This window comes from Plecotus auritus (assembly GCF_963455305.1).
Source record: "Plecotus auritus genome assembly, chromosome: 2".
Classification (NCBI taxonomy): domain Eukaryota; kingdom Metazoa; phylum Chordata; class Mammalia; order Chiroptera; family Vespertilionidae; genus Plecotus; species Plecotus auritus.
Window position 1 is genome coordinate 26,907,432 of NC_137771.1, and position 22,899 is coordinate 26,930,330.

The 22,899-nt window shown below is 47.8% G+C and overlaps 1 protein-coding gene across 2 annotated transcripts in view; it reads right to left on the reverse strand.

The window, feature by feature from the left end:
* Positions 1-293: 293 nt before the first annotated feature.
* MYCL (MYCL proto-oncogene, bHLH transcription factor) overlaps positions 294-22,899 on the reverse strand; it is a gene marked incomplete at its 5' end in the record, with an annotated part of 104,392 nt that continues 81,786 nt past the window's right edge. Inside the window, 3 exons of one of the 2 annotated variants that reach the window (XM_080654428.1) lie at positions 303-2,770; positions 5,714-6,218; positions 6,576-6,656. In XM_080654428.1, the coding sequence (XP_080510554.1) occupies positions 2,172-2,770; positions 5,714-6,218; positions 6,576-6,656 (1,185 nt within the window). In that variant the 3' untranslated portion in view covers positions 303-2,171. Of the gene's footprint in view, positions 2,771-5,713; positions 6,219-6,575; positions 6,657-22,899 lie in introns of those variants that run through there. The other variant, XM_080654429.1, reaches the window with a different exon arrangement.

Sequence of the window (22,899 nt, forward strand, 5' to 3'; positions counted from 1 at the left end):
TCAGAAAGATTAGGCTAAAGGCACAGAACAAGTAAGTGGTGGAACCTGGATTTCAAGCCTTCTGAAGTACAAATTCAGCATGCTTTGCAATTCACAAGGGAATTTCGTGTTCACTGAGTGCCCAGCCTACGTTGTTTAGACATGTCTGAAATGGCATTTCAGCAACCCAAAGTGGAATGACCAGGTGAGCAAATGTGGTTAGAGAGATACAACCCTCTGGCTCCTTTGTAGCTACCCTGAAACAGTCTTCCTTGGTTCAGGGAGACTCAGTTGGCATAAGCTGCCCCCACTCTGACATGTTTGAGAAAGCTTTTATTAGATGTCCCAGAAGGCAACATTTTAAAATCAGGCGATCAATAATTACAACTAAATACATAATTTCAGATAAACTTGCCTTTCAAAATAAGTCAGACTCTCACAACAGGATAATTGCCCAAGAGCTTTTTTCTTGTACAAAAACACCACCACTTTGCAAAAGGCATACAAAAATACAGTATTAAAAAAAAAACAACAAACTGCTTCCAGTATAATACCCAACAGCAGCTTATAAAACACAAGCTATTCAGGTGAGACATCAGTAACCTACTTCCCACCCATTCTCCAAAGACAGTTCCAGAAGTCACTTGGCTCCAGAAAACCATGCTCCAAAAGGTAGAGAGACTTTCTCCAAACTTCCACTGGGGTTCTCTAGGGCCACGAAGCAAACTCAGAAACAGACTCTCGTGCATAACAGGTTTGGAAGAAGCAGGTGGCTTTCCAGAGCCAGACAGCTCTCAACCATCCTTCCCTCCCTCACTTTCAAACCTACAGCCAGCAGAGTCCTGGAAGGGGGCTGATCCTTCTTCCAGAATAGGCTTGGGGGGCCACTGAGGTTGCCCACAAGACACTATAGGGTTAGGTGTTTTTTGCAGACTGGAGGCTGCACCTGGAATCCACTTGGAGGTGCCAAGTCCAGCTGGGGCAAAATGCACCATGGTCCACTAAGCAGAGCTCCCCCCAGGAAGCCAGGCAGCCTTCTGGAGCACTGGATGAGTCCCAGCAGCTCTCCCAGGAAGACCTTTTGTAATACCCAAGTCCTGAGACAAGGATCTGACTCATGTCAGGCTGGCAGGTGGCCCAAGGTTGGCTGCAGAGACACAAGCTCCTTGGAGCTGCACGAGAAGGACAGGTTTGCGTGGTTCTAATAGAACTTCAAACTTATCAGTCAGGGCTTGAGATGAGAGGAAGCTGAGAAAGAGGAAGTGGTACAGTTCTCACTCCTGAGGTGCTTGACAACCGCCTTGAGAAAAGATTCCAAGATGGAAGACACCTGGGTAGGGAACAAGTTCACAGCCAGAACTCCAAGCCTTCCCTAGGTTAGGACCCATGTCCCTGCATCTTGGGGAAATATTTCTGACCTCTGGGAAAGGGGTGCTAGAAAGCCATTGCTAACAAAGGCAGAAGGAAACAAAAAAGTCCCTTGTGAGGACAGAACGGTCTTTCCCTCAGAGGAAAGGGCCTATAGGGCTTTGAGACAAAGAATCCAGAGGCCAAGCTCTTTCAAGGTTCTCAAGGCCACAGCATTGAGTGGGAGGAAGGGTTTCATTTAACAATATATATGTATATATTAAAGGTTTCCAACTCCTCAGCTACTGTAAAGTGTCTGACAGTGAGGTAACGGTCCATGTTGATCAAGTCTGCAAGCTTGTCTTCACCCGACAGCTCGTGTGTCTCCTGGAAAAAGGAGCCTCAGGGAGTGCGTCCAGGCCCAGCTGTCCCAGCAGCACCCCAGAGACACCAGTGGGAGCATCCCTTCCCAGTCTAAAGCTCATCCGGAGTGTGAGATTTCATGCAGGCTGGAGGCCCCGACAACGTCCACCACCTGTTGCATAGCATCTGTCAGGCTTTTCTTCAGAGTTAGTGAGCTAGGCAGACCCCAAGGCTCCTCAGTCAGCTGCCTGCCTGAGAAGCCAAAGGCGCCAGAGAAGACACAGTGCTCCCGTGAGTCAGGGAAGAGGGAGAGCTGGGTTTCCAGGTTTCCAAGAATGCAAGCCCTTATTGTGTGCACCAGCTGCAAAGCATCCTGGGATCTACTGTCCACCGTAACCAAAATGTGCAAATTACTAAAGGGGAGAGGGACAGTTAAAAAATTAACTCAGGTCTTTGTAAGACAGAGCAGTCAGGCGTTTTGGTCAGTAGCCACTGAGGTACGCGATTCTTTTCTGCAGTTGCTGCTGCCGGCATCGAAGCTGCCTTTTCTCCGTAGCCATCCTCTTCTCGGCCCCCACCAGGGCCTGCAAGTATTCCAATGCCTTGCTCAGGATCACCACTTTAGGGGCCTTGGAGCAGCTGGCTAGGGTGGGTACTTGGTCCCTCAGGGCCAAGAATCTTGAACGGAGGTCATTCCGCCTTTTGCGCTCCAGGAAGTTGTGGTTCTTCCTCTTGGTCACATCCTCAGTGTCAGGACTGACAGGTCTGGGGTGGCAGGACTGGGGAGCCTCACTTTCTATAGGCAGGGGGCTCACAACCTCTTCATGTACCTCATCTTCCTTTTCCTCGGGAGCATCTCTCTCCAGAGCCTCTTCTTGTGGATCTCTCTCTGGAGGCCCGTCTTGGGAACAGCTTTCTGGAGGAAAACGGGCGGCATAGTTGTGTTGTTGCTGATGGATGGAGATGTGGAAGTGTTTCATGCAGGGGTCCAAAGGGTCTGCTCGCACTGTGATGGTGACTGGCTTCCGCACACCCAGGGACTGTCTCTTCTCCACTGTCACAACATCAATTTCTTCACCCTCTATCCAAGAAGAGAGATCAAGAGAAAAACACACCCCATGAGAAACATATACAAGGACCCTATGCTGGGAAAGGAGGTGACATTTTCCTAATTTAGATATAAGCAAACTGAAGTGAAGGGAAAGACAGCTGATTCATTTGTAATGGGTAAGGGCAGTGTGAAGGAAAGGAAGGGAAATAAGCAAGAAGGGAAATATTCTCCAATTTCCTTTTGCACAGCAAGGCTCAGATAAGAACAAAAGGCAGGCCCAAGCCAACAGCCCCCAGTCTGCACAGGCTCTCCCCTCCCCCACTGAGAGGATGGAGAGAAAGAGCTATCAGCCTGGGACAAAGTTTAGCTATAAAGATCTTCCCCAGTCGGGCTCTTTCATGCCCCATCAGAATTGTAAATGAGGGGTCTGTGGGCAGAGTTGCCCTTTGTTCCTGCCCAGCACAGCCTGCACTTGGGGAATTGTTACTTTTCACAAGTTATAAATCCTATTATTCCCCCACCTCTCTATTCTACTATCCCTTTCAGACGAAGATTCAGAGAAGGGAGGGCTGCAAGGCATCTCTCATCTCTCCACACCCACGGAGGGGAAGGAAAGGTTTCCGTTAGGGGCATTTTGCTATCGGGTTCAATGGGTTTCTAAAATCATCCATCATTTATAGGTTGCCTGCCCCACCCCCTTCCCTGGATCAGAATAGGGTTGGATTTGTAATTGCAGGTCGGCAAAAGCAGCAATTCACAAAGGTACAAACAACCATTTCCACCCTACCTGTGCCAGGGGTAAAAACTGAGCAGCAAAATATCCCCACGCAAGGGCTGAAACACCAGGGACCTGGACATGCCCCCATCATTCCCTGGCTTGAAGGTCTCTTAGGTTACCCCAACCAAGAGAGAGGCATTTAGGGGAAAACCTCCCTGCTCCACTCGTTTTTCAGACCTCCACATAGAAGACCACCTAATGCATTTCAGCCTGACAACAGAAGAGCTCAGTTCTCTGTCTCTTTTGCATATCAGGAAGCTTGAGCCCCTTTGTCAGGAAGGCTTCCATTGTGTGGACAATCGCATTACTTCTCCATTAATAAAACCTGACCATTCAGCCCTCCTGGCCCCAAGGCCTGTGATTGGCTGGCTAAGCTGTGTTTGGAATGCTGTTTTACCCAGCCCCTACCCGCTATTGGCTGAGCTTTGCCATCAGTCACTCTCCCCACCCCCCTCATTGTTTGCAATCTGTTGCATTTTGTTCTGGGCCATGTGGCCTGTGAACCAGGAGCTTGCAAACAGGTTCAGGTTAAAGGGCAGGTCAGAAGATTATTCAGGAAGCTCCCCCGCATCCCAAACTTTTAATATTTCAATGTTAAACCTGGTGGCTGGGAAGGCTCGGCCTAAGGAAGAAATAATGTAAGACCACTATTCCCCTTTTCAGAGTGTAGTGTCTAACTCTACCCAACAAGGATATGCCCTCAGCTGGACAATCAAGGCCAACCCCCTCATATGCCAAGGGAGAAACAGACCTAGATCATCCAAATCCACACATCACTTTTGTAACATTCTGGACCTCAAACTCCCAACACAGTGCTCTTCCCACTCTACCACTCCCATCAGCCTTTGTAGAGATAGATCTTTATTGGTTTCTTGATCTCCAAATTTCCTTTCCAGCCATTAAACAAACACAAGATTTTGGTATAGGAAGCAAGCAGGTTAAAAATGACCTTAAACACAGTGGACTGAAAAAAGTTGACTTAAATTTTTCTTGTTATCCTTACTTTTTCCCTTCAAGTGTATGACGACTTCCATACCCTATTCCCTAGTCCCCTCTAAATGGTCATGTAAAGTTATCCTTAAAAGTGAACAAATGGGACATCTGTAATACTTTCAACAATAAGATAATTTTTTTTGAAAGTGACAGTGTTTTCTCTGTCCTGCATCTTATAAAAGCACGCTCTCCGATATTTCTTAGAATACAGAGGTCTGAGAAGAGGGTAGGCTAAGATCATTGTAGTCTGCTGGCACAGGATGCTGGTCTGCATCCTGAGGTTTACACTTGCATTCAAAGGTGGGGAAAGGGGCCTGGAGTTCCATATCCTTGACCCCAGCATCTAGATTCTAGAGAGTTTGGCACAAAGTAGGGGACAGTGAACATTTTCCAAATGCAAGGAGGCAGCCGAAGCTCTTGGATGGATTGGGAGGGAGTTAAAGGGACACCTTTCCAACTCAGGCCAGAGCAACCAGGCAAGGTATAGCCCTTCTCAGATAAACTACAATGAAGACCCTCTAAACATCAAGAAGTACCTGGTTGAGATGGAGGGTTAGGCAAAGCAGCTGGCTAGATGGCAGGAAGCTGGGGCTCACTTCTAGTGATTTCCTATTTCTAAGCCTCAGTTTTTCCATCTGTTAATGGTCAGAGTTCATTCCTTCCCTACCTGTCTCATGGGTAATGGTGTGGGTGCACAAATGATAAGGGATGGGAGCATTTTGAAGTAAAGCAGACAGGAGACTAGGTTTTTAAAAGGATGAAGGCTTTGGCTTTGCACAAAGGACTCCTCAGCTTCCTCTCTCCCTAGGGGAGTGTGAGTTTCCCAGGAAAAGAGGCAGCAACAAAAAACTTCAAGCCTGGAGTGACCCTTAAGGGACCTCTCCCAGCCTCCCAGGACAGAAATCCCCTACTGTCCAATCCCGTATTGTCCTCTCCAAGCCTCACCCTGTCTCCCTTGTCCCCTGGGGTTCCAATCATCATCAAAGAAGCGCTGGCTCCCACGCCACTTCTTCAAACTGTTTACTAACACACCCACGTGCCAGACAGACACCGCTGGGGGCTACACTGGCAGCTTCAGTCCGAGAAAGGGGGAGGTGGCCGAAGGGCTTGCGAAGATTCAGTGCCAGACCTCAGACAGCGGCAGAGTTTTGGCCACCCATGAGGTGCCCCCCCCCCCTTGATCAGCCCGGGGCAGTCCTTACCCGAGTCGCTAGGGCTCTCGGACCCCGAGCAGGCCTGAGTCTTGGGCTCGCTCAGTGGACAGGGGGCAGCGGGCACCGGGTTGCCGACTTCGAGACTGGGAGCGCAGTCCGGGGCGGCGGGCAGCTTAGGCGGGTTCCCCCGGGGCGCGCCAGTGGCGAGCCGGTCGCTCACCGCTCTCTCCAGCCGTTCCCGGGCTGAGAAGCCGCTCCACATGCAGTCACGGCGGATGATGGAGGCGTAGTTTCTGCCCCAAGCTTTTGAGTGGCCCCGGGATTCTGCCTCATCCCCGGCGCCCCCTCCGGGCCACGGCTCCGGGGGACCAATTCCAGGGGCCGGGTCCCCGGCGCCGGGACCCGAGCCCCAAGGCGGCGACGTGGGAGGCGACGGCACCAGCTCGAATTTCTTCCAGATGTCCTCGCTGGGCGCCGTGGAGCGGTAGAAATCCTCCCCGCAGTCATAGTCGTAGAAATAGTGCTGGTACGAGTCGAAGTCCATGTCCGCTCCCTGCGAGAGGGAAGGGGGACGTGCTGATTGGGGTACGGGCCCAGGGAGGGAGGCGTTCCCGGATTCCCAAGCACAGCCGGCTGCAAGGCTCTACCCCTCCCGAACCTCTGGGCTTGGAACCCACGCCCTTCCCTCGCGTCCCGGGGAGCCCGGTGCTGGGTCAGCGAGCCCGGGGAAGCCGCTCACAGAGCGCGGACGCGGCTGCAGGAGCGAGTTCAAAGCAAACTTTGCCAGCGCCGCCCGGGGCGCAGCTCACAGGGCCCAGCCGGGCCGGGCGGGGGCGCACTGTGCCCAGAAGGCAGCCTGCAGCCCGCCCCCCGGGACCCGTGCCCGTACCCTGGCGGCCCCTAGTCTCACCTCGCTCCGGCCGCCCGCCACCGAGAGCGGACCCGCTCGGGGCCGGCTCGGGGCAGCCCGGCAGCCCGCACACAAGCACATGCGCGCCACCGAGCGCGCGACCCGCATTCAAGAGCGCGCCCCCACGCGCGCCCTCTTTCCCTCGCTCGTGCACGAAGCCCCAGACGCTACCGGGATAGGCGCGGGAGCGCGAGATGCAGGCGCATTGTTTCCCGGCTGCCTTATATCTCGTCGCGCGCCCTAGGCTCTGGGACCCGGGGGCGGGCCCTACGGGACAAGCCCCTCCTCCTATTCGCCCCCTCCCAGCAGTCGACAGGTGGGGACTTGGAGTCTCCGCCCCACCCCTGCTGGCTGCTCTCTCCAGCTCCATTAGTCCCTATACCCCACAAATAAATTGCACACTGGGGAGGGCATGGCAGGCGGCAAGCTGATGCAGCCCGGCGGTCGGCGGTGGGGGCGTGACTCTTCACCAAGACCCAGACGGCCCCAGCAGACCGAACTAAAACGGTGATCCTTGCCCACTCCGGGCTGGGAACGAGGGCTACTCCCTGCCGCGCCCCGCCCTGCCCAGCCCCGCGAGTCTACTTCCCAGGCCTCGCCCAGCCTAGTTCAGGTGCGCCTGGCCCGCAGGGGGTGAGGTGGGGAAGCCTTCGCACCTACACCGCGCCACCTGGCGGCCCACACTCCTGAACTGGGGCTGGTCCCCAGCATCTGCTTCTTCACCCGCTGACCGGTTTCTTTAGTTAGGTGTTGCAACCTGGACCCCAGCGAAATGAGGTGGTGAAGATTCCGGACTTTGGAGCCTGAAACTTCACTTTTTTTTTTCTTTTTAATCCTCACTCGAGGATATTTTTCCATTGATTTGTTAGAGAGAGTGGGAGAGAGAGGAAAAGACAGAGAGAAATATTGATGTGAGAGAAACACATGGATTAATTTTGTCCTGCACGTGCGCCAACTTGGGCCGGACAGGGGAGGAACCTGCAATGGAGGTACGTGCCCTTGACTGGGATGGAACCTGGGCTGGGACCCTTTGGTCCGCAGGCAGATGCTCTATCCACTGAGCCAAAGTTCACTTTTCTGCGCCTCAGTTTCATCTACAAAACGAAGGGATAGTAATACCTCACAGAATTGCGAATTTTTAAGAAGATAAGGGTATCTAGAGAAGGGAATTAGGCCAGGGGGGGAGGCCAGCAGAACAGAGCCCCTGGTGCGGTGGTAAGGAGGATAATTTTCCCCCAGGGCCAGGCCACGTTGAGGACTCTTCCTTACACCACACACAAAATACTCTGTAGGAGTTGCAGTATTAGAGGAAAGAATGGGGATTTGGCGTCTGGAAACTGTTTAAGCTCTTACTTTGCTACTTGCTAGCTGTAGAGCCAAGACATTTGAAGGCCTCTGTCTGCTTACCTGTAAAATGGGAACATTGCTTGCAGCTGCCTCTCTGGCCAAGATGATGGACAGGTAAACCCTTTATGTCATCTTACATGTAGAGTACCTTTGGTAAAAGAGGAAAAGCCAGACTATACAGTTATTCTATTTAGACTGAGGAAAGTAACTTGGAATAGCTGCCAATTAATCCAGAATGCTTCACCTGGCATTCAAGGTCTTGTCGCTGTCTACAAGCAGCAGCCTGATGGCCTGCTGTCTGTGTCTTTCCCTCCCACCTCTGTGGTCTAAGAACAACAACTACTCACTGTTGGCATCCCAGCAGAGAGAAAGGAGAAGTACAAGTAGTTGAGTGTTGTTGGAACATGGGACACACGGTGTGAGTTGATATATGAGATGGGAGGAGGCAGGAAAGATGATACCCTCAGCTTTGGATATGTTGGGTCTAAGGTGTATGTGGGACATCTTTGAAAGCTGCAACTGGCTCTTTCTAGCTTTGTAACCTCAGTACCTGGCAGATATTTATGAACTTACTGAGTGATTCAGCCAACCAGATATTATTGAGACAGCCTGTGTGCCCTACTTTGTGCTGAACAGAGGCACAGATCAGGAAAGTTTCAGTCTGGTTGCAGCCCTGAGGCAGAAGGATTGGAAATGTCTTTTGGAGACTTATTCTCTGGTCCATAAAAATGTCTGAAATGGTTGCTGTACCAGCGTTCTTGGTTACAAATGACAGAAACTAACCCTGGATAAATTTAAGCAGAAAATCACTTTATTGGAAGGATTTTGAGTTTAGAATCCATAGGAAGCTGGGAATCTATGCTTGGAATATGAGTCTTCTTTCTTTATCTAGACAAGAGTCCTTACTCAGCCGCCCCTCTCTGTGATTCATGGTAGTAGGTGATTTCGGGGGGCAGCCAGGAGATGACTCCACCTCAAGAAATAGGATACAGGAAATTAAGTGTCATCTGAGAGGCTGTTCCTTCATTTTGCACTTTATTTGATGTTGGTCTTCCTTACCAGACTATAAACTCAATGAGGGCAGAGACAAATATCAGTCTTGTTGACTGCTGTAACTTAGAACAGAGTCTGGCACATCATGGATGTTTTGTAAATGTGTTGCCTGTTTGACTGGACCTACGCCTCTAATGCTTTAAAATAGAAATGTGTCAGCTTCCAGTGGCAAGGTCTGGGGAAGGGGTAGTAGGCCCATGTCTGGTGATGAAGGTGGCAAGAAGAAGGGCCTGGGCCCGGCCAGCAGTTGAGCTCACTGGTTCGGTTTCCAGTCAGGGCACATGCCGGGGTTGCAGGCTTGATCCCCAGTAGGGGTGTGTGCAGGAGGCAGCGATCACTGATTCTTTCTCAACATTGATGTTTCTATCTCTCTCTTCCTCTCCCTTCCGGTCTGAAATCAATTTTTTAAAATATTAAAGAAAGAATAAGAAGCCCCTGAAGCAGCCCAAGGAGATGGATGAGGAAGGTAAGGCATTTGAGCAGATGCAAAAAGAGGAGCAGGAGAAACTCGAGGAGCTAAAAGTGAAGGCCACAGGGAAGGGCGCCCAGGCCACAGGGGTGTTAAGAAATCTGGTGAATAGCCCTAACCGGTTTGGCTCAGTGGATAGAGCGTCGGCCTGCGGACTCAAGGGTCCCAGGTTCGATTCTGTACCTTGGTTGCGGGCACATAATCAGTGGTAGTGTGCAAGAGGCAGTTGAATTGATGTTTCTCTCTCATCGATGTTTCTAACTCTCTATACCACTCCTTTCCTCTCCGTAAAAAATCAATAAAATATATTTTTTTTAAAAAAGGAATCTGGCAAATAAGTGATGATGGGAAAATAAAATAAAATAGAATAAAAAATAAATGAATAAAAGTAAACTTTTATAAAAGAAGGACTCTAGCAAAGTGCTCTCCCTCTCAGGAGCACACCTGCGCCTTTCCTGTCCCCTTCCGCTTCCCCCCAGTCACATTACCTTTACCCTTCTTTCTCTTAAGCTCCAAGGGCCCATTCTTTTGCCTCTGTAACTTGTTTCCTAAGCCCATTTCTTCTATGGCTCACTTCTTCTACCTCTGTGACTTTCTAAATAAACTTTCTCTTATTAAAAAAAGAAAAGAGACCTATGGATTCTTTTATAAAATCACCGCCGGGATTCAGGGCTCCGTTCTCCTGGCAGTTTGCTAATTTTGCATAGCAATTAGTACTGACTTCTCAAAATGGGCTATCCAAATACAGTTTGAGAATGTCCCACGTAGTTCCTCAGAGATCATGGATAACCTTGTGCTTTTTTTATTTCACACTGGGAGAGGAGGATTTGCATAATTACTAAATTCACAATTGGAGTGGTCTGGAGGAAGACACAGTAATCGGAAACTATACATTAATTCAAGCCCTTCCTGAGACTGGGCAGCAAAGAGCCAAGATATGCCTTATTTTAAAATCTGTCCTACCTATTCACTGACCACACAGGCCTGGGCCACATGGTCCTCTCTTGCAGCCAATCCAACCGTGAGCAGCAGATGGGATAATTTGCATTTTTCTTATATTTTCTTTGAGAGTCAAAGGATTTTTTTTTAATTAAAGGAAAAAAAAGAAATCTGACAAAAGGTGAGCTGTTCCTTGTGCCTGGTGATCCTTAATTCCATTCCTGTTTGTTTGTTTGTTTGTTTTGTTGTTTTTAATAGTTTATTGATTTTTAGAGAGAGGAAAGGAGAGAGAAACATTGATGTAAGAGCAAAACATCAATGGGCTGCCTCCTGCACACCCCCTATTGGGGATCGAGCCTGAAATGCAGGCATATGCGCTGACCAGGAATCAAACTGGCAACCTTTTGGTTCACAGGACAATGGCCAACCAACTGAATCACACTGATCAGGGCAATTCCATTCCTGTTTTAACATATGGATTCCCTGTCATAACATCTCTTGCCACCTATAGCTAGAATGAAGTGTTGTCTTGGAGCCTGTTATACATTTAGGAATAAACTTTTGTTTAAAATAATAATAATAGTAATAATAATGCAGTGGCTAATCTCTTTAGTTCTCATTCTGCCAATTCAACCTCAGCTGTGAGGTCAGAGTAAACCCAGCCCAGAATCCTGTCAACTTGTGCTCTTCAATCTTTGTTGTATTCCGAGTTCTGTACTGCCTGGGATTAAACCAACTCATTTGAAAATAAAATAATAAAATAAAATAAAATAATAAAATAAAATAGAGATGTGTCAACTTTAGAGATGGGGACAGAATAACTGTTAGGCCCAGTATAGACTGTAACCTGAATAATGCAGCTAAAGAAAAGAAGGTGCCAGTTAGGAGGGGACTGGTCAGAGATCAAGAAGAATTGTCAAGGCAATCACCAGAGTGTCCATCCTAGCACTGCCTGGGGACAAGATGCTAGTCCAGGGACACGGGAAATGGAGGCATCATTCTTTGAAACCACCCAATTCAACCCCCGCTTCACTGGTGCTGTGGGTCACCAAGCAACATGCTGAAAACCACTCTGTTCCCTGTGTAGATTCGCCTCCAGGGAGAGAATGCGCTCAGCAAACAAGAAGATCCTGTCTGCTTCAAAGCTTTGCTTCCCTTTATAAATTAATGAATTGGTATTTGATTTGAAATATTGGTCTCATGAGCCTGGCTAATGTGTATCTGTTTATAGAAATGCTGCCACTTTTAGGGCTGACAGCTCTGGTTTCTTCGGAGATGTCTGGAGCCAAGATAGTGATGAATTCACTAAGGTATCAAATGCTACCCTAGAGACACTCAATTTTTCTGCAATTTTAAATTTTCTTTAAAAATATTTTTAAAATGTATTTTTATTGATTTCAGAGAGGAAGGGAGAGGGGGAGAGAGATAGAAACATCAACGATGAGAGAGAATCATTGATCGGCTGCCTTCTGCATGCCCCACTCTGGGGATTGAGCCTGCAACCTGGGCATGTGCCCTGACCAGGAATTGAACCATGACCTCCTGGTTCATAGGTCGATGCTCAATGACTGACCCACGCTGGCTGGGCTTAAAAAAGATTTTTAATCAAAATAAGATATGTACATAGTGTTTTAAAAATCAACTAAATGTATGACAAGGTTTAAAAAAAAAGGCAATCTTCTGCCCTGCCTTTTCTACCCCTGATTCCCATTCACGAAAGGCAACTAGTCTTTTTGCTGTTTTTTTTTTTTTTTTACCTCCCCAGTACTTACTTCCATATTTTGACCAATCCAGAGAACCTATTTTTTTCCTGATTTAAAAATTCTTATTGACATTTTACAATAGAAGGAGAAGATGTAGCTCTAATATTTCCCTTTCTACTCCCACATACTTGGTCTTCCCTTATTTTTCCAGTAGAATTATAGTTCAAATTTAAAATAAGTAATCAATATTTATAGTATTTTGGCTATATGAATATGGAATACTCTAATTACATTTCCTTTCTTATACATTTTTTTCAGAGTTAAATTGTCTCATTTCTCTCTCTTTTTTTCTTTATTTTTTTCTTTATTGATTAAGGTATTACAATGTGTCCTTATCCCCCAATTTCCCCCACACCTCATTTTTCTCTTTTCTTAGATTTCTATGTATATGAATTCAAATATCCATTTCCACTAGAGCTACAACAATCACTTAACATGGTCAAACATGTCAGGTTCCATTTTTTTTTTTTCTTGAAAACACCCCTTCTTGGAGCCCTTTGTCTTTCTGTTCCAATTTGAACTTATTGATCTTTAGGCCTGCTCCACAATTGTCATTATGCAACTTTCCTTCACCATCATCCTGGAAATTCCCTTTGCTTCTCTCCTATGTTGGCTCCCCTGTTTTCGGGAGCTCATTTCTTCTTTCTTGATTTACTTCCTCCCATTGGTTAAGCACATCCTCCAGCAGCTGCCTGAGAAAGGGTACTTTTACTTGAGAAGTAAAAGTTTTGAGACCTTGCATTTCTGAAATTGTCTTTATTATACCAGCACCTTTGGTTGTGTGTTTTAAAAATATATTATTGATTTGAGAAGAAGGAAGAGGGAGATAGAAACATCAATGATGAGAGAGAATCATTGATTGGCTGCCTCCTGCACACCCCGACTGGGGATCAACGAAACGTGTGCCCTAATCAGGAATGGAACCAGTAACCTTTTGGTGCATGGGATGGCACTCCAACCAACGGAGCCACTCCAGCCAGGGCTTCCCCAGAATTTTAATTAATTAATTAATTTTTGTTTTGCTTTCTCCCCAGAATTTTAATGGTATTGCTTTCCTGTTTCTTAGTGTTGCTACTGAGAAGATTAATATCATTTAATCTCTAAACCATTGTATGCGACCTGTTTCCTCTGGAAGCTTTTAGGATGTGCTCTTTGTCTTGGCATTCTGAAAATAAATTTTTTAAAATATATTTTTATTGATTTCAGAGAGGAAGGGAGAGAAAATTAGAAACATCAATGATGAGAGAGAATCATTGATTGGCTACCTCCTGCACCACACAGGGGATCGAGCAACCCGGGCAGTGCCCGACCGGAAATTGAACTGTGACCTGGTTCCACTGAGCTATGCTGTCCGGGCTGCATTCTGAATTTTTTCATTGGTGTGGGTCTGTTGTATAAGAAATAGCTTGACTGGCCCTTGTATGAGTTTCCACCACTGCCTCTTCCTAGGAGGTAGCCTAGAAATCCTTGGAATTTCCTGAGTGATAGATAGAACCGTCTGTTATTCCTGGTGGGCCCTAATGGTTTATGCTAATGAAGGTACTCATGGTGAGTGCCTAGATAATTTAAGATGATTTAGGGAAAGGGTTGGCCAAGCCAGAAAAGCCAATTATGCAATTACAGGGTTGAGGCTTTGAGCCATGTGTTATCAGCCTAACTTCTGGGAAGGAGAAGGGGGCTAGAGATTAAGTGGGCAATGATTCAATCAATCATGCCCACATAATGAAACCCAAGTTAAAACTTTGGACACTGAAGCTCAGGTGATCTTTCCTGATTAACAATACTATATGTGTTTTCTACACATCCATGTGCTGGTAGGATCTAACTTCTCCCATTTATTCCTTCCATTTTTTTTTTCAGCCTTTACCACTAATTTCAGAACATTTCATCACTCCAAAAAGAAACTCCAGATCCATTAAGCAATCATTCCCTCCCTTGTGAGTTTATATATTTTTTTCCTAAATCATTTACTGTCATTTTAATGGAATTTCAAGAGTGAGTAGAGATAAACACATGTGATCAATCCTCAGGATTAGCCAGAAATCTGCTCTTCCTTTCAAACTGCAACAATTCTCATTTTCATTAGGTAGATTCCTGAGCCAGGTTGTCTGAGAGGGCCTTTTGGAGGAGGGAAATTTGATCTGAGCCTTAAAGATGTCTAGGATTCCAGTGGAAGTTTAGGAGATGAAGGTGGGAGAGGATGAGAAGGGAGAGTTAGGGAGGAGAAAGGGGGAAGGAAGGGAGAGGAAGGTCTTTGGCAAAAGCACCAGAAGAAATTTAATCAGATTAAAGTCTGGTTTCTTATCCCATGTCTGTGGCTCTGTTACCTCTGCTTGAATTTCACTGAAAAGCAGTCCTTTCCTTAGAACCCTAAGGAATGTGGCCTTGCCTTGAGTGTAGTGAGGAAGGAGTTCTGGAGACTTTGTGCCTCACTTTCTGCAGCCAAGCTAGGGTAAAGGCCAGGCCTAGAGAGAGGAACAGTTTTCAAGAACAAAGAGAAGCAGGCTGAATATAAAACTTACTATAACACTGACCTGTTTGCAGACTGTGTTATCCTGAGCCAGCTTGTACTGACTCAGTTTTCTCATCTGTAAAGTGGTTATTGCCAGCGGCATTACTGGAGAATTAAATAAGATGCGGTTTGCAAAGTGTTTATCACAGAGCCCGGCCCAGAAAAGAATTTCAAAAACCTCAGTTTTCTTCTCTTTCTTTGGGGATTAAAGGTAAACAGTATGGGTGGAGTCTCAACCAAAGCCTTGACTATCTGATGCTGAAAGCCATGCAGAATTATAGGAGGTTTGTGAGTGGAGAAGTGACACAGATATATCTGCGCTTTAAAAAGATCACTTCTGGACTGGCCAGTGTGGCTCAGTGGTTGAGCATTGCCCTATGAACCAGGAGGTCGCAGTTCAATTCCTGGTCAGGGCACATGCCTGGGTTGTGAGCTCGATCCCCAGTGTGGGGTGTGCAGGAGGCAGCCGATCAATGATTCTCTCTCATCATTCATGTTTCTACCTCTCTCCCTCTCTGCCGGAAACCAATCATTCTACCACTAATAGAAAGATGTGGCCAGGAAACTGGGAAGGCTGGTCCACAACCTTAATTGTTTTAATCACTCACTGTTTAGTTGAAACATTGTTAGCTGAAGCAGCCTTCACCTCTGTTTGTTTCTCCTATGTAAATTTCTGTTATTGGAATTTCCTGCCTAAAGGTTATGGGCGTATCCCATAGTCTCAATAAAAGGGATTGCAAGGCCAGAGCAAAGGGTAGTCCTTCCACTAGAGTTGGGCTCCCGCCTGGCCCCCAATATTTCCAAATTAATACTTTTCCAAGTCTCTCTTCATTTGTGTGCGGCCTTCTCCAGAACCCGAACCCTGAACCGGAACCCTGAACCACGCGGGACGTGAAAGGGGTTCCCACACCTCTCCCTTCCTCTCTGAAATCAATAAAAAAAATGTATTTTTAAATGAAGAATATAATATTAAAAAAAAGAAAACATCACTTCTGAAGAAGAGAATCCAAGCATAATGCAGGAGAGAGAGTCCCTGAGTCCCAACTCTACATCTAATTGACTCCATTTTCTTAAATGTGTCCAACCCTCATCAGTGTTTCCCCAGTGGGCTATGAGTTAAAGTAAACACTTAATCCCTAACACAAACAGGGTCTCTCAGTTTGCCTTCTTAGAGATAGGTCTAATGGGAGGGGGCTCCCCATACTTGAAGGGCTGATGACAGCCTGACCTGACACCTGTGGAATGAGATGGGATTTTGAGAAGCTGGAGATTGTGATAATGGCTGTAGCTAAGGGGGCTTTCCAGGCACTGCCCCTCAGAGACAGGGGAATGCTTAGTGCCTGAGGACAACTGTGAAACCATATGGACCCCCCCTCAAAAACCTTTCCTCAAGATGGATGATAAACCTCATCCATACCCTGCTCTGGGTTCTGAACTCTGGGCACAGGTAGAGCAAGATAATCACCTGGAATGATTCTTCTGTCCACTAGAGGGAAACCCAGGCTAGAGAGATGGTGAATCAGCGTAGGATCTCTGAGGCCAGAGGAAGCAGAAGGAGCATATGCTGTGCCTGATTCTCTTGTACTAGTTCGGTGACAGTTGGTTGCATTTTCAGGAATTGTGGGGGCTGCTGGTTAAACACAGTCATTAAAAATTAAATTATAGCCCTAGTTGGTTTGGCTTAGTGGATAGAGTGTCGGCCTGTGGATTGAAGGGCTCCAGGTTCAATTCCGGTCAAGATTCCAGGCCCTGGTCAGGGCGCGTGCAGGAGGCAACCAATCCATGTGTTTCACATCAATATTTCTCTCGGTCTTTCCCTCTCTCTTCCACTCTCTCTAAAAACCAATAGAAAAATATCCTTGGGTGAGGATTAAAAATATATATTAAAATTAAGTTATATAAATGCACACTTAAATTATATAAAAACCAAGATAGTAAAGACTCTAAACTTAGTCCTTTTTTTTTTTCTTTTTTACTAGATCTTACTATTATCTATTGCACCTGTTATGGTGGAAGTACTATATAATGTTGTGCTACTGTCCAATTCCAACTTTGGCAGCTTGACATTGACTATGGTGGAATATTTATTCCATGGAAATCCACAAATGGATTTCTCCCCATTCTGTGCTAGATGCTAGATCTTACTAAGACATCGCTGCCTAGGCCTTTCCACATTAGGTCTTGTGGGAGGACATAAGCTTTTCCAGAGGTCTGGCCAACACAGACACCCTTAGAGATGTCCCCATGGATGAAGCATCCAATTCAGAAGGCAGAGGGTTGGGGGTGTCGGTGGGGGGTGAGGGGAGTATTGTTCTGTTGTTGCAGGAGCTTGACACAGAGGTCCTCACCCGTCTCAGGCTTTGTGCAAGCTGCTCCCTCCACCTGAAATCTCTGTGCTCAGGCATGCTTTTCTGTCTGCCTAGCAATGAAGCAAATTCCTAGATCATCCAGCATTAGAAAGTGTTCCCCCATTAGAAAGGGTGCTTCCTGAGGGGTAGGAAAGTGCCCACCTGGATATGTAACCCCAGGCCTGGCCCATGTCCCTGGGCCAATATGTTGGAGTGGCTACACAGAATCCTATGCGGGAACAGGCAAGACACAGAACTCAGACAGATCTGGGCTCTGCCAGCCCTACCTGCATGACTTGGGAAGAGCGCTGAAGCCCATCTCGTCTTCAGTTTCCTAACCTGTCAAATAGGGGTAAGAAGACTCCTCATGCATGGCTGCTGTGAAGATTACATAAGATTACTCGCGCCTAGCTCTCAGCTGGGCATTCCATCACCTGGTGTTCCCTGATGTAGAAGCTATTATCATGCGTTCGGAGGGGTAGGGTGGGTACTAAATTTAAATTGGCTCTGAGTGCCTGACCTTCCTGACACTTTGTGTGGCAAGGAGGTGGGGGCAGGACAGGAAGGACTAGGAGGGGACAAATCGGTGGTGGCACCGCTGGCAGAAGTGTCCCAAGCACAACGAGGAAGTGGAATTGGGACGGGGAACCTCTAGCCAGGATTCAGAGAACGCTGGGTGCCGGACAAGAGGCGCCTCCTTAGTAACCCCCTCCCCAACTCCAGGCTGGATGGGGCTTTGGGGCCGGAGGGCGGGCCACCGGACGTCGCAGGCCCCGGGCTGTGCGCAGGAAGCGGCGGCCGGGCTGTCCTGGACCTTCAAAGCGGCGGAAGGGAGGGAACAGCCCGCACCTGCATTGTGCAAGCCAGGTTCCCCGCAGAGTCTCTGCGGACCTTTGGCGCTGACATCTTGGCCTGCGCGGCTAGGGCAGGGCCCTCGGCTTTCAGGCAGGTAGTAACTGGACAAAGAAGACTATATGCACTTTCGTCCATTTATTTCTACATTCACTCATTCATGCACCCATCAGTTATTCAGCTCCGGCAGGAGCTGGTGAGCAAAACAGTCCGTGATTCCAAGGCCCTTCACAGTTCGCGGCCCTGTGGTCAGATGGCTGGGTTGGAATCCTGGCTCCTCCACTCTACTAGCTGTGTAATTTGGGCCAATTACTTAACTCCTCTGGCGTCAGCGGACGGAGAGCTGGATTAAATGTGCGGAGGATTTGGTGATCCATTACTTCCTTGAGTGTTGGATTTAAATGAATTCCACGTGAAGTGCTTGGAACCATGTCATGCCTGCAACTACTAAGCATTTATTAAGTGTAGGATTTTTAAAAAAAATCATTAAAAAAATGCTCTGCAATTTACTAAGTTAATTTTTTTAATTTATTGATTTTTAGAGAGAGAGAAACATCGAATTGTTGTTCCACTTATTTATTTATTTAAAATCCTCACCTGAGGATACTTTCCCATTGATCTTGGAGAGTAGCAGAGAGAGGGAAAGACAGAAAGAAATACCAATGTGAGAGAAACACATCAGTCGGTTGCCTCCTGCACGTGCCCTCAGGGCCCCTGCTGGGAAGGAGTCTGCAACCGAGGTATGTGCCCTTGACTGGACTCAAACCCGGGACCCTTAGGTAGACGGACGCTCTCCACTGAGCCAAACCGGCTAGGCCTAGGCCCTAGAGTCGACTCTCGATTCCAATAATTACAGGCTGTTGTTGTTCCTTGTGATTAAGCCCTTCCAGTGGTGGGCAAACTCATTAGTCAACAGAGCGGCAAATCGCCATTTGCCAACCACTGGTAGGGCATTCCACTTATTCATGAATTCTTTGGTTGCTTCTTGTATGTACCCTGACCAGGTCCAATCCCCAACCTTGGCTAATCAGGATGACACTCTAACCACCTGAGCTCCCCCGCCAGGGCTAGGATTTAAAAAAAAATAGTTTTTATTATTGCAAAAGACCATCTTAAGAGTGCTGGGAAAGATGCATTAGAGGGGCCCAACGTTATATACTGAAGGTCTGAACAGTGGATTTAAGATGATTTTTAAAAGAGGTTTTTTGTTTGTTTGTTTGTTTTTGCCAAACTGACAAATATACAGGGGAGCAACATCTCATATGCTCTCAGATTTAAAGATTTTTAAAAGCTAATTGCCAACATTAAAAAATTGTGACATTTTATCTAAAACTCAGATTTTGTCTAAAAAGATCCAAGGCCTAGGAAGCTTGTGTTTCCTAAGCTGCTATTGGGTATTTTGCTACAGCAGTCCCCCCCCCTCCCTTTTTTTTTACAGTACATTTTTGTATGCCTTTTGCAAAGTGGTGTTAATTATACCAGAAAGAAACTCTTGGGCAATTCCGCTGTTGCAAGGGTTTGCAAGGCAAGTTTATTTCGAAAGGCAGACGTTGTAATTATTAATTGCTTGATTTTAAAATGCTGCCTTTTGGGACAACTAGTAAAAGATTTCTCAAATATGACAGAATGGGACAGTCTGTGCCATTGGAATCCCCTGAATCAAAGAAAAGATCTGTCTGCCATTGGATTTTCCCAGTTAGGCCAGAGGCCAGAAGCTAGTGAGTGGGTGGAAGGTGGGGAGTCCTGACCAGGAAGTGGAGCTGAGGTAGAGAGAAGGAGCAGGCAGATGATAGGCACTTAGTAGAACTGACAGGATGTGGGGTATGAAGGACAGAGAGGAGGCTGGGCTGACTCTTAGGTTTCTGGCCTGGAACAGTGGGTGAGAGGTAGACCCATTCACTGACTTGAGGGTTCAGAGGAAAAGAATGAGTTTGCTTTTAGCCATGGGGGGTTCTGAGAGTCTGGGTCTGTTATGAGATCAGTGGTCTGGTGGTCAGGAGAAGGAGCTGGACTTAGATGCGCCTTGGGGAGACGGGAGTCCTGGGGAGTGGGTAAAATCACCCCAGGGCTGTGTGGGATGAACAGGAGGCCTAGGATGGACCTTGAGGTCCTGTTTACAGTAAGGGATTAAGGATGATTAAAGGATTGGATTAAGGACTTTAAGGGATTGGAAGGATAGTAAAGGAGATGAAGAGGAGTTTGAAAGACTGCAATACCCAACTGCCTCCTCAGATGGTTTTAGCCTTCATCCTGCAGGACTGGGCCCTGGCAAACCTCACTGCAGAGGTGGACTGAGGAATAAGTGGGCAGAAGGGATTCTGACTAGAGCCTGCTGCAACCCAAATGAAGGGGAAGTGGGGCAAGACCCCAGGCAGGTTCAGGACACCTCAGTGCCCTTCAGAGGCTCCTGCCTGCCTCCCAAGGTCACTTGGTGGGCTTCTGGGACACTATTGGGAAGGGGATCTCAGAGGAAGGGCCAGGCTGTGCCTCACTGGCTGGACAGAGAGCAAACAGGACACCCAGGACATTCTTCTTAACTGAGGGGAAGTTGGGTGGCCAGGGGTGCCAGTAGCTGCCACATGGTAGGATACCTGCAGGTCAGGCTAGGGAGCCCCATTCCTTATGCCCAGAATATATTGTGATTGGCATTGATAGAGACTAGCCAACTTGCTTGGGAGCCAGAAATTTGGGCTAGGGTAGGGCTGAGCTTTGAAACATGCATTCACTCTTACTATGTGCTAGATACCGCACACGTTTAGTCTAATGAGAACCCTATGGAGGAAATAACATTTCCCCCATTCTACAGAGGAGGAAACTGATGCTCAGAGTGCATAGTAACACTCCAAGGACACGCAAATGGTGAGAGGCAGAGTTGGGAGGAGGAGCTCCGGCTCTGCTCCTAGGGTTTCTCCTAAGGTGGCCCCTCTGCTGCCATGGCCTCTCAGCCGCCTGGACCCCTGGGCTCTACCTTGGGTATCCTCCCAGCCTCCACTCTCTCCCTCACCCTCAATCAAAAAAATGATCACCAAATCCTACCCTGTCTACAGATCTTGCATCTGTTCCCTTTGTCTATTCCTGGAAGGCTGTGTTTGTTTTCCAAACTATAAGAGAAGGTTTATTTAAAAAGTCACAGAGGTGGAAATGAGCTATAGAAGAAATGGGCTCAGAAACAAGTTACAGAGGCAAAAGAGGGGCCTTTGGAGCTTAGGAGAGGGAAAGGGAAAGGTAACATGCCTAGGGAAAAGAAAAGGGGGTGGGGAGAGGCACAGGCGTGCTCCCAAGAGAGAAAGCTGCCCTGGAGTCACTGCCCCTGTTTGGGCCTCATGATCTGCCCTGGCTATTACATCAGCCTCCTCTTTGGTCTCCCTGCCTTCCAGTTCTCCCACTCCCACCCCATTCCTTCTCCACATCAGCAGCTAGAGGCTCTTTTAACCCACAAGTCTGGACTGGCCAGTGTGGCACAGTGGTTGAGTGTTGACCTATGAACCAGGAGGTCATGCTTTGATTCCCTGTTGGGGCACATGCCAGGGTTGTGGGTTGCAGGCTCCGTCCCCAGTTGGGGGGAGTGCAGGAGGCAGCAGATTGGTGATTCTCTCTCATCATTGATGTTTCTGTCCCTCTCTCACTCTCCCTTCCTCTCTGAAATCAACAAAAATATATTTTAAAAATAAATAAATAAAATGAAACACAAGTCTGACCATGTCCTTCTTAACATTTGCCAAGGATGTCCGGTTGCCCTTTGATAAAATCCAAATTCCTGTGCAGGTGGGCTCTGATCACCAGCCTCAGAAGCCTCATGTTCACTGCTCCCCTGGCCTGCTCCAGCCAAATATGCTAGTTCACCCTCCTCTGAACAAGCCCGGAGCTGGGCTTTCTCACCTCTGGACCTTTGCTCCCACTGCCTGCTCTGCCTACCACACTCTCCATTATCCATCTCCACCGACTGAAGTCGGGCCCGCTCCATAGAGGGCCATTTTGCCAGAGCCTAGTGTGCCTTGGATTAAACTTCTTTGTGTTCCTATCTCTCTTTCCTACTGAGCAGCATGAGCTCTTGTGTGTCCCTCCCTCTGCGCCCAGCATAGTACCTGAAATACTGGGGAGGCTCTGTAAGTGTGGGGTGGGAACATCGTGGCCTCCATCTCCGATCTTCTCCATCCTGGCCTCTGGCTCCTGGTTCAATCCCTTGCCTGGCCTGGATTCACACCAGTGATGATAGTAGCTCCAGGTCAGGCTCTTGGCTCAGCTCCAACTCTGACTCTAGCTCTGATCTACTTCAAGCTTTAGCTCCAGCTCCTGACCTAACACCAGCTTTGACTCAATATCCAGGTCTAATATTTGTTTAGCCTATGGCATTGGGTCTAAACTTACAACCCATCCAACTGTTTCCTACTCTCCTGATCCCCAGCTTCACTTTCCTGGGCTGACGTTTCCTGCTTTCCTGATTAGGAGGAGGGAGAGCGAGAGAAGACTAGAACAGAGCCCCATGCAGCCTCCCCACTTCTGAGGTAACTCCAGCCTTGGGGCCACCTTGCTGGAGCATCCTGGCCCAACCTCAGGCCCCTGATCACTGCTGTAGGAACAAATAATCGCAGGTTCAAAGCATTTGAACCATTTACTGGCTGTAAGGATTTAAGCACCTCCTTGGGCCCCTGTTCTCTTGTCTACGAAATTGGATAACAGATGATGTAAGAATCACAGGAGACAATGCTGTGGAGGTCTGGGCACGGTGCCTGAAACAGTGTAGATGTCAATAACCGTGTGGGCCTTTGCGCTTCACCCTGTCCCCAGGTTCATAAGGTCAGCTCCTGTAGGTGCCCAGCACATTTCACAGAGCCCATTACATAAGGGCTTTTCTATAACTATGATGTTGGTGGGCCTGGCACAAGCTTGTTTCCTGGCTTCTAGCTTGGACTGTTGTCCCTGGGGCCTCTTGGGCAGTAGGGGCAAGGCCAACGCACTATACTGGATCCCTTGCCCAGAACTGCATGTCCCTGACGTCAGGAGTAAATACAGACCCAGAATGTACTGGGGGAAAGGCTGG